The 12,388-nt window shown below is 31.8% G+C and overlaps 1 protein-coding gene across 4 annotated transcripts in view; it reads right to left on the minus strand.

Moving 5' to 3' along the window:
* Window positions 1-10,063: 10,063 nt before the first annotated feature.
* The window catches only part of LOC145285817 (uncharacterized), a 90,431-nt gene continuing 88,106 nt past the window's right edge, over window positions 10,064-12,388 (minus strand). For all 4 annotated transcript variants that reach the window (XM_080134235.1, XM_080134236.1, XM_080134237.1 and 1 more), the window contains exon 11: window positions 10,064-10,332. In XM_080134235.1, the coding sequence (XP_079990361.1) occupies window positions 10,168-10,332 (165 nt within the window). In that variant the 3' untranslated portion in view covers window positions 10,064-10,167. The remainder of the gene's footprint in view (window positions 10,333-12,388) is intronic.

Genomic DNA, 12,388 nt, shown 5'->3' on the forward strand with positions numbered 1-12,388 from the left:
GTGTTTAGACGGACCAGATCAGTCGTTCTTTCCCAAGAAATCATTCCGAACACCATTATGCTATTCCCACCAAACTTTAACGTTTTCTTTGTGAAATTTTATTAAATCTTTCGCCAGCAAATTATAAATTTCTTCCCGTCAGATCCATATAAATTAAACTTACTTTCATCAGAAAAAAATACATTTCGCCACTTATCATCTGTTCACAACACATGCTCTTGAGCAAAGCTTAATCTGGGTTACTTGTTCTTCTTGTTTATCAACGGTTTCTTAGCTGGTGATCTCGCAAACAGACCAATTTCATTTAGGCGTCTTGATACTGTTTTATGAGACGCTTTGGTGTCATGATAGGCATGTAGTTCACGAGATGCTGGAAGCTGTCTGAAACCTATCATTCAGTGCCATCGATCTTGTCTAGGAGAAGTTATTCGAGGTCTGCCATTTTTCTTTGGTGGTAGAATTTTCCCAGTATTCTTGAAATCCTTTATAACTCTCCCAACGGTACTTTTCGACAGCTTCAAGTCATCAGCTATCTTCCGTATTGAATTGTTTTCCCCATGAAGTTTAATAATTGATTTTTTGACGGAAGCATCAATTGATAATGATGGTGGAACCAGTTGCGATGACCACAAAGTGACATAATCGACTTATTCGTCATTTTCGTACTTAAAATAGAGGAAAACTGACTACACAGTCCACAACAAATTATTTTCTTTGCTTTGTCCTACGGTTTTGGCTACTTTAATTAAAAAAAAAAAAAAAAAAATTGAAATGCTCATAACTTTTTTCTATCCTTTATAATGAAGTGTAATTAATACAATGTATCAACATAAGAGATATGTTAAATGTGTGTAAGTTTAGTTGTAACCCCCCCCCCCGAATGTTCTGGAGAAATTGAAAAAAAAAACTAAACTGTCCCAAATTTTTGGCTGCTAATGTATATATAATGGTTGTATTAAGTTTTCTAGATGTAAATTAACTGAAACCTGTTCTTATCAAAAATGTTCAGTGAATGAACTGAGCATGTTTATCGTACATTTATTTATGCAAACATTATTGACTACATATGTGCATACATGTTTCTTCGGTGTTTTAGAGACATTGCTTTATCAGGCCATGATGTCAACTTGAAACCTAACTCAAGGAATGCATATATATATATATATATATATATATATATATATATATATATATATATATATATATATATATATGGGAATATTTTAAGTAGAACTAACCTTAGATTAAATGTCGTATTGTAATGATGTTGTGATTGTTAATGAATCCTATTAAGAATAGGAAAGATGATGACCAACAACTCATACTCTTTAAACTGGTGATGGTCTAATGGCTTATTTGTTAAAATATATTTCATATTTTTGGCAAATAAATAATTCAAAGTGTATCTGTTCTGTCTTCAGTCAGATGACGTGAAATCATTCTCGACTGAGGCGATTTTTTAATTTTGGTCCTATACTTCTTTGAGGGTGTGAGGGAAACTGGATTACTTCAAGATAAAAAAAAAAACTTGCCCTTGTATCTATCTTTGTAATCATCGTAAAACAAGTAACTAGAGACTGATACATTTGGATGTTAATGAAAACGTTTTGGTTGCTATTCTCATAGAAATGGGCAAAGATTGGCAAATATTTCATTGAAAAACTTGTACAATCTTAATTGCTCCACAGTATTACTTGTATTTAACGATATGTTTTTGTGTGCTTTTCGTCTCCTTGTCATTCGTGTATGGGAAACGCGTGGTTTAAACTGATATTACCACCAATCCTTGTCTGGGCGTGTCACTTTGCATGCAACAAACCTTCGTCACATCTCCCCTCTCCATCCTCTGTTGCACACCCACTTGACTCAAATTTTATCTGGAACTTTAAACCCTCGTCCCAATTATGCTGATGTACGCCCAAACTGAATCCTACAAACACAATCAAACAGATAAGAAACATTTTTATGTGTTTTATATTGGGATTTACAAATAAAATAAACAAATAACAAACACCCAAATAAAGAATGTAAACTAAAATAATATCTCTTATATAAAGTTAAGTATGTGTATATGTTTGTATGCACTGGATTTATTTCTAAACTAATTAACTGATCATTATGAATTTTGGAACACAGCTGCTAGCCGTAAGGGACGGTAATGTGGAATATATATAATAATATTTAAAAGACGAATAAATAATTTTTATATCTGCAAAGAATTTTGTTTTCTCACAATAAAGTCATGTTTTTCGTTGATGCCATATTTAGCTTAATTTTATTTTATTCAAAGGGAGGATGGAAGCTCTTTTTTTTTTTTTTTAACACAGTGATCACCACATCAAGGCCCGGAAGCCACTCAGGGATAAGGGTTATTGCAAGTACATTACGTTAGTGTGGAGATTTGATGAAGTGTTTACTTAAGGGGGCGGTTCATTAGGAATTTGTTAACGTTGGACTTGAAGACATCCAAGTTGTAGTCCGGTGGGAAGCAGGCAGACGGAACAGAGTTCCACAGGCGTGCAGTTCTTATTATTATATCTTAATTATTGACGGTGGTTTCAGCTAGACGGGTGTTTTTCGTGAAAATTGAGATCACACATTATTAAATAAGTCTCCGGTCTGATGTGCAGATAGCGTCACTCATAAAAAAGATCTTAGATTTTTATAAAGTACAAACCTTCAAATGACACATGTCAAAATTTGATCCCAATTGGATCATTAGTTTACAAATTACAGTTATTTTAGTGAAACATTCTTGCAAATTTTAAAAACAATGGAAAAAAATTCAAATTTCTGATGGGAAATTATACTATTCAAGCAAAGCAATAGCTTGATAAGCGTCATTCAGACTGTCCCATCAGAAACAATTATTAAACCTTTAAATGGGGTTTGACTCCCAGTGATTACTGACTGTTTGCTGACTTCAAACGAATGCTCCAGGGGATTTGGCTCTAATGAAGAACTACTGGAAACTAAGGAATATTTTAAGGCCAAAGACAAATCGTTCTACAAAAAGGTACTGAGTTCTTAGAGAAGCGTTGAAATCAGTTTATCATTCTAACAAAAGCTATGTTGATGAATAAAGTTGAATTTTGCCTTTTTAAGATGTTTTTAAAAAAACTTCATTTTAATTGTGTGAATTAGTCGCCATTTGCAATTAACTCAGCAAATGAGCCATCACTTACTAAGTTTCAGTCCATCACTCTCACTGCAGATTCCTTCCTTCTCTTAGTGTATGCTAGCAGGGGTACCCGGTTTTGCCCGAGCCATCTATAAATATAAAAGTGAAAATGTATGTATGTTCGCGTTTTGTGTATGTCTGTAAAAGGCTTTTTCGATGGACTTCTCGGTCGGCTCATTCCTTCTTAAAGCTTTTTATATCATATCTAAATGATAATATCTACGAGTTAACAACAGGGGTCACCTGTCTATTTAATTTGCTCAACTTTGAAAAGATAAATATTCAACATTTTTCGATCGCCGCATGTGCATTAAGCTTTTTTGTATGATAAAAGCAAACTAATTCTGGCGGCATTTTTCCGGTCGCGATCGCCGGAAACACCCAAAAGCAATCAGCTTTGATCAATGTGGAGTTTCTCCTTATATCAGACAATTGCTATTCAATTTGGACAATCCCCTTTTATGGGGAGCTGGTTTTCCCCACAGCATCTTGGCGAAAAAAAAAAAAGAAAAAAAAAGAAATCCTGCCCTGCAGTAAATAAAATACTGCCTTGCAGTCAAAGTTGACTTCATTAAGTACGGGCACCTGCCAATTTTTAATACTTAAATAAATTCAAACATGTTATTGTTACTATTTTGTGGTGGCCCAGTGGTTAACACCGCACGTTTTTTTTCACACTTTAATTTCCAACTTCAACTCAAGGGTTCGGGTTCGATCCTTAATACTTACCTACCAAAACTTTTTTTTATTTTAACCCCCACCCTCTGACACAAACACCCGGGTATTTTGATTTACCTAAAACCACACACACCTCCAAACATCCGGGCAACGCCGGGTACCCCCCACTAGTATAAGATAAAGAAATGTGTGATTTCAGTGTCCTAAATTCACTTACAACAAATATTCATAAAATCATTAATTTGGATTTCGAAAGTTTTACAAGACATACAAACACACACAAAACACACACATGCACAAGCATTCTCTTTTATATAATAGAAGGTGTACTCCACTCTCATTCTGTAAACACACACATTCTCTCTCTCTCTCTCTCTCTCTCTCTCTCTCTCTCTTTGCTTATTAACAATTAAAGTTAATAAAGAAAAAGAAAAGGATTGGAATTGTCCATCTTCTATTATATAATATTGGAATTATTAAGGAGTCACTAACGGGGTGCTCTGTGATTGGATGAAAAACAACCAATCACAGGCTTCCTTTTTAGATCCTCACCAACACCACAAGAGCGTTTTTTTTCATTTGCTTATCGGGATCTCGAGAACAACATGTGTCTGTCTGCTCTCTCCGTCATTAAACACCAAATATGTGTGAGGATTTTCGACAGTAACTGCAGCACAAAAAAAGCCTTCCTTTTTTCCTTAACCTAGCCCAAACTCCACAGGAAACAAACATCATTAACAGGACGAATCCTACAGATATGTTCCACAAAACGTGACTGTTTTTGCAAGGAAACATTCTTTCTTCACTCTCTTTCCTTTCAATACAAGTTTTATAACAATTTTCATTTGTGTTTGTGTTCCTTTCTTCTTGTCGACGTCACATTTTCTTATCATATATAGTTGGGAATATCCAAACAATAAAGGAGAAATGTCTGTGTGTTTGTGTGTTTGTATGTCTACTAAAAACATTTGTCAATCGCATCCGACCGGTTCAAAACTGGTACCATCTGAAAGAGCAATGTCTCGGATACATAACATGTGAAAATTGGAAAAAATTGTCGATTATTTCGTATAGAAATAGAGTTTTATGTGAAGCGGGGCTCAGTTAAAATCGTCTCTTTCTAAATGATTTCAACAACTGCGCATGCGTCAAGCATTGTTCTTTGAATTTGTTTAAATAAAATAATTTCCAACCTCATTTCACAATCAGGGCTGTAGTCCAATGGATTAGGAGGTTGGCTCATAAGCATTAGTTTTGAGATTCACGTACACTAGCAGTGTCAGAAATCGCCATTAAAAATGTGTGATAAAAACGAATAATTCGACCTCCTATCTTTCAAAGCTTATAACTACTTGAAAAATGTAATTCAAACCCTAATTTTTTTTTCAATTAAAGGAGCAAAGACCAAATTAAAAAATAATAATAACAGCTTTCATTGTAAATTATGCAATATTTGTTTTTTAAATCGGTTTTCTTTAAAAAAGATTTAAAGAAAATCAACAAATTTGAACTTACTTTGAATATAAAAATATATATATAACTTCCAAAAAATCACTTACCGATAAAAAATACTATTCAATGGGTACTTCCATTCTTCATTGTTAAGAATATATCTATATTTATATTTTATATTCCATGTCCTTTTTAAATAAAATAATTTTTTAAGCAAGTATTAAAAAATACAGCGACATAAGATATTTCGCAACTGGAATAAAGGGAGACAAACGCCGCCTTTTCGTCAAGTTGAAAACTTCGGTGGCCTTAAGCGCCAGAATTAATCTCCCTTTCTATTGCGTGCTGTAAACAAAAGTTAGTAAATATGGGCCACCATAGCTGAAAAATGATCTCATATCACTTATCAGTTTTTGCGGTAGAAAAAACACTCTACCGATTTTTTTTTTATTATTCTCTTAAAGAAATACATGAGTTTTTGATTTAATATATTTTATTTATTTTTTATGGAGTGATTTTTTTTTTTAAATATCTAAAAAAACAAAGCATTAAATGAAATAGAAAAAATTGTCGTAATTGTATGACATTTTCTGAATATAACAAGATTATAAGGTTTCACTTAAAACAAAATAAAATTCAATGTGATTTTTTAAAAAAAAAGGTTTTAAATGTTAGACTTTACAGGTAAATTTGCAAATAACTGTTCCTTTTTCGTTTTAAATTAACTTATTTTATTTATTGATCTTTTATCTTCAATTTGTGATATATAAATTTGAGGTGAGAAAATGAATTATTTTCATTTTAATAGGCATTTCAAAATGAGGGGGGTGGGGTGAATTAAAAAAAAAAAACGCTTGTCTAGGATATTATATTTGATTTGTTGGAAAGAGCATAAAATTTCACATTGAACCTGAAAATATCTTAAAAATTGAACCAATAGAAAAATTTTGGTAGATTTTAAGGTTTAACAATTGAAAAAAATTTAACTCGTAAAATTCAATTGATTTCATTACGTAAAAAAAAAAATGGCTGCATGAACACGCGCAGGCATTTTGTAAACACTGTTTAAAAAAAAAAATGTTTCTATTATTTTTAAACAACTTTAATAGTTTATTTTGGAAGTATATTCCATAAAGAAAATAAACAACCAACTTTTAAAAGAGAAATTACGAGTTTTTTTTTTATATTTTATTCGCAGTTTTGTGTTAGGGGTGTCAAAAATTCCAAAAAAACTCTGATACACCTACACGTACACCTAATGGTGGTTCGACTTTTTTCTTGTTTTTTTTATTTATTTATTTATTTATTTTTTTTGCATTTAAATAGGGTTGTTTTGTAATTTCGGTGAATAATTATAGTAAAACAAAAAATTAAAAAAAAAACAATTTCCTTATTTCGATTTTTTTTTTTATCAGAGGTTTAAATTAACTGAGGGTTACATTTTTATTTAAAAGAAACAAAAATTCTAATCTAATTACGATTCTTTAATTAAAAGAAAAGAAAACAAAAAGAAAACAAACTTCCTTTCATTTACAGTTTTTAACAGTTTTTTCTTTTGCATTTAAACAGGGTTAAAAGATTTAAAAACTATTTTTTGATTTGGATTTTGTATAATAAATAATACATTTTATTTATAATAATAATGTCATTTTTGAATTACTTAAATTAAAACAAAACATTTTTCTTATTTCGAGAGTTACGTAAATAACATTCTTTTTTCTTCTTTTTTTTTTTACATCATAACTGTTTAATTTTTTTCTTTTAATAAGTAAATAATCATTTTTAAAACATAAAAACGTTTATTTCGGTTACAAAAAATTCTACTTATTTGTTGCAACAGACTGTAATGTAACACAGTCGTTGCAACAGACCGAAAAGTCATGCACGCTTATTAAATTAAAACTATGTTTAAAACACTTATTTTGCAATGCTATCACATCATAAGCGTTTCTGGCCGTGAAAAACAAAAGCATTTGTCCATAACTTTTTGTCTTCTTCCCCTCTTTCGTGTTTCACATTCGACCCCGGCCACTGCGGCTCATTTTTTTTTTTTTTTTTTTTTGGTTGTACGTGTACTTCCTGCTATTTTGATTGAAAGAAAAGTTAGTTAGATTTATTTTTTCGGGGGGGGGGGGGGTCCAGCGCACGGGCAACACCAGCTAGTTATAAATAAGAGGGAAAATTACTACAAATAGTAATACTACTTAACCTTTTAGTCGGAGAGAGAAATCAAGAGTGAATGTTAAATATACTAAGCAGAAACTAATTTGGGATTTTGTTTTTATTTCCACTTTTTCTTAGAACTACTGGGCCGATCTGGCTGAAATTTTGTTTGGACTTTTATTATAAGGTGCAGCGAACTAGATATTATGGTATCCATTTGATGCACTGTTAGAGATTAATAATACAAATTATTAATCCGTAATGCAAAAATGAGTACAAATTCAACCATCAATTTGGCATAAAGTACTCATTCTAAGCCAATGGATTATAACTTTTGTCTGTTTTTAATGGACGAAAATGTCTAATATATATATATATATATATATATATATATATATAAAACACGCATTAAGTGCGCTTGAATGCCAAATCACAATGTAATATCAGGAAAATAAACTAATATTATGTTGTGATTTGGTTTTCAAGCACACTTGATACATATTTTATTTTATTCAAATTAAAACAATATTTCTATAATGGAACTCACACCCTTGATATATATATATATATATATATATATATAGGACGTCCCAAAACTGATGTATACACACTCCCAAACTGTCTTTGAACTTCAACAACGTTTTCATGCTTCCAGTAGCATTTTAGAATGAATTTTTTCTCTTCAAAAGTTTACTTGACTCCCATCATTAAGATTGATGAGTTTAATCTGCAAAGAAAAAACAAACATCTAGTTTAAAATTATTTAAAGTGTGTATACATCTTTTTCGGACACCCTGTGTGTGTGTATATATATATATATATATATATATATATATATATATATATATACACACATTCTATATGCCGCCAGACAACCAGGACACACTCCAGCTCTTCATGCACTGAACACATTTGAGGAACAAAGGCACAGTGGTATCTTGTATTCATTGGTTTTCTCTGGCAGTTGACTGACAGCCTGGATATGGTTGATAGTGGAGAAATCTGCTCTGAAACCTGCTTGTTTTAATGGTTGATGACTGTCTAGTGTCCCTAGCATACGTCTTACAATACAAGCATAGAAAACTGAAATTTATAAAAGTTTTTCTGTTTAAATTCTAGAATCTTTGCAAAATAAATAAATAAATAAAAATTAATTGGGAATTTCAGTTTCAGTCTGAATTTTAGTAAAGAAATATAATGAAATATCCTATTAGAAAAGAGTATTTATATGCTTGTGGGAGTGATAGATATGGAATAAAACTCCTAGTGAAAGAAAAATGGGTTAAGTCCAAAAATTCAGTACACAAAGTTAAGATGCCGGAAGTGGACTCAGTTTTCCTAAATATGGAATGAAAGTCACTAAACATGAAACTAAATACAAAATCATATGGGAATAATTTATTTTAAAAAATTATTTTAGTTTTAACATTTCTTGTGCTATCATGAAACAATAAAAAATAATAAACTTCGATTTAGGTTTCACAATTCAATTGAAATTAACTACCCTGTTTTATGATACATCATTTATGACAAAATTATGTGATGAAATTTGTGAAAGACATTTAAAAATATTTCCATAGTAATATATTTTAATTATTTAGAAAATTATTCATAGAAATGCGAACTATGAAAGTTTAAATTAATTTTTTGAAATAAAATATTTCCATAGTAATATATTTTAATTATTTAGAAAATTATTCATAGAAATGCAAACTATGAAAGTTTAAATTAATTTTTTGAAATAAAATATTTCCATAGTAATATATTTTAATTATTTAGAAAATTATTTATAGAAATGTAAACTTTGAAAGTTTAAATTATTTTTTTGAAATAAAATATTTCCATATGAATATATTTTAATTATTTAGAAAATTATTTATAGAAATGTAAACTTTGAAAGTTTAAATTAATTTTTTGAAATAAAATATTTCCATATGAATATATTTTAATTATTTAGAAAATTATTTATAGAAATGTAAACTATGAAAGTTTAAATTACTTTTTTGAAATAAAATATTTCCATATGAATATATTTTAAATATTAAAATTTTTTTATAGAAATGTTAAAAATAAAAGTTTTTTTTTTTTTATTGTTTCATAATAAAACAAGAAGTCGTTTCCATATGGTTTTGTCTTTAGTTTCATGCTTTGTGACTTCCGTTCCATATTTAGTTAAACCGAGTCTACTTCTAACATCTTAACTTTGTGTACTGAATTTTTGGATTTATCTGAAAATGGATATCCATATAGTCAAAATAAATCAAAAATATTTTTGGTCTCCCGACAAAAGGAGGGTGAACCTATAAATTCACCCTTGTCCGTTCGTCTGTCCGCACTTTTTTCAATAACTACGCCTTGGAATTTTTCGAAATTTTGCACAAACATCCACTTGTTAATGTGAAGATGGACATTGTATTTTTCTTTGTACAAGAGACAAGTATCCAGAGACTATCATGACACAGACCTATGAGAGGTGGACAACAACATAGATACCACCGAAGGAAGAGGAGCATATGGGAAAATAATTGATATAAAATTCCCAAGTTCGAAAAGTCAAACTCTGCAAATGAAAAAACAAGAATTCAGAAATTATGAAGAATCTTTAAAAGAATTTATTTCATCCGTCAAAAACAAAATGGGGGACAACATATGGATTGGTGTTTGTATAATGGTAGTTTCAGTTTTAACTCATATTATTTTGAAGGGTCTCTTGATCCACCACAGAACACAGCTCCTTCTTTTTGGCCGCCTGCAGCACTGATGACACTGGCTCCATGGATTTCCTGTTGCAGCAAGGAGATGGCCTTCAGCTTACAACTCAATATATAACTTATCTTTTCGATAAAGTCAGCAAAACTCTGAGAAGATAGAACACAAACAGAAGAAAAAAAATCAAAAATTTTTGTAGCAGCAAAAGAAGGTGAAAAACAAGAAAAATTACAAAAATAAAATTTGAAAAAAAAAAAAAAAAAAAAAATCATTTACAGTTTTGAGAACATGAAAAAATAATTTTTTAATTGTCATTATCTGGTTTAACGCCGCCTATACTTGTTGCAAGCATTGGGTGTTTTGGCTGAGCCTCTTTCTAAACAGCTTTTCAAAGTGTCAATTGCAGGGGATAGGATTTAGGGTTAGGCTTTCAGATCATTCCTGATTTCCCCTGCTCAGATCTTATGCATGCATCCACATTCACATTTATAAAGTATTACACTATATATAGAATAATATTTGCTACAGGAATAGTCTTAACTTAACATCCAAATCATACCCCCAAGATCGCCATGGGCATAGAATATGTGCCTACATTAAAGATGGCTTGCCATGTGGTAGGGACATCTCCAGAGAAGATCCTAAATTACCCTATGTGTGCTTCTGGGTTGCACTTGCTCACACTACTGTATTTATATTTGCCCTCTATCGCCTCCAAAATAGTGGAGTTACTATCTTTAAGAGCATATCTGAGAAAATTGACCACATCCTGCCTGCTCATTCTTTGGCTAACATTCACGTTTGTGGAGACTTCAATGTTCAAAATGTGGAAGGTTTAACCCATTCAAACAAGACAACTGAAGAGGGGAGATTCTGCCACAATTTCTCCATTGCTTATGAACTCACTCAGATTGTTCGCAAACCCACCCATGTGCCCACACTGATGGTCAGTATGCAAGTCTCGTAGACCTTTTCCTCACAACTTTCCCCGAGCTATATTCATTTTCTGTTCTGTCACCACTGGGATCTTCCGACAACTGTTGTATCAGTTAAGATAAAAACGAAATGTAATAAGTCCTTAGACATACCTCTCCACTGTACAGTATATCGATACTCTATGGCTAACTGAAATAGCTTCTGTACATTTATATCAAATCTATCTCTGCATTCCATGTTTAAACAGGGTGTGTCCTCTATATTATCAGACCCGACAGAATGATTAATTGTAGGTATAGAGCGTTTCATACCCTCCAAGAAATTCCAGCAAAAACATAATAGCCAGCTGCGGTTCTCTCCAGAATGTGCTACTGCCATTGCACACAAAAATCACTTTTCCTATAGCTTCTAACATAACAGATGAACTGAGACTAAAGCCGTTTTCAGGACTGCCAGCAACCACTGTAAAAGAGCAATGAAGACTGCGAGAGAGTTGTATGCTCAGTCCGTCAAGTCCAAAATGGCTGAGCAGCAGCTTAGTTCCCACCAGTTTTGGCAAATAGCAAACAGGTATGTGCTCTTACCCAACTATCATCAATGGACCTGGAGCAATCTTGTCAGCATCAGACAAAGTCAAACTCTTTGCCAAGAACATTGCAGCTAGTTCTATCTTATGCAACCAAGGCTGCCAAACCCCCATATTTTCTCCTGTATAAGAAAACACACTATGCGACATACAAATATCTGTATGTGATGTTGCCAAGCTAATCAAAAATCTTGATTTCAGTAAAGCAACTGGCCCTGATGGCATTCCAATTATAGCACTGAAAAAGCTTCAACCAGAACTAGCTCCCATAGGTTCATAAGAGTAGTGGTTGATGGGCAAAAATCAGAAGCTCATAGTATTAATGCTAGAGTCCTTCAGGGGTCCATCCTGGGTCCAACTCTCTTCCTGGTCTACATCAATGATATTCCAAATCACACCCTTAGATCATTCGTAGACATTTATGCTGACGACACTACAATCTATGGCAGTACATCAAAGGCCGTAAACAACCAAGTTTTCTCTGATTCTCTCACCTCTGATCTTGACACGTGGTACAATGGGGAAAGAAATGGCTGGTTACTTTTAATACATGTAAAACAAAGCTTCTATCTTTACATCAGCAACGCTCTGATCCCATTAATTAACAAAAACTTTAAAATAACTTTTTTAGATTAAATTTTTTAAAACTTCTTTCAGAATAGAAAATATTTAAAATCTAATAA

This window comes from Euprymna scolopes, chromosome 10 (assembly GCF_053919585.1).
Source record: "Euprymna scolopes isolate OS-2025 chromosome 10, ASM5391958v1, whole genome shotgun sequence".
NCBI classification, from domain to species: domain Eukaryota; kingdom Metazoa; phylum Mollusca; class Cephalopoda; order Sepiida; family Sepiolidae; genus Euprymna; species Euprymna scolopes.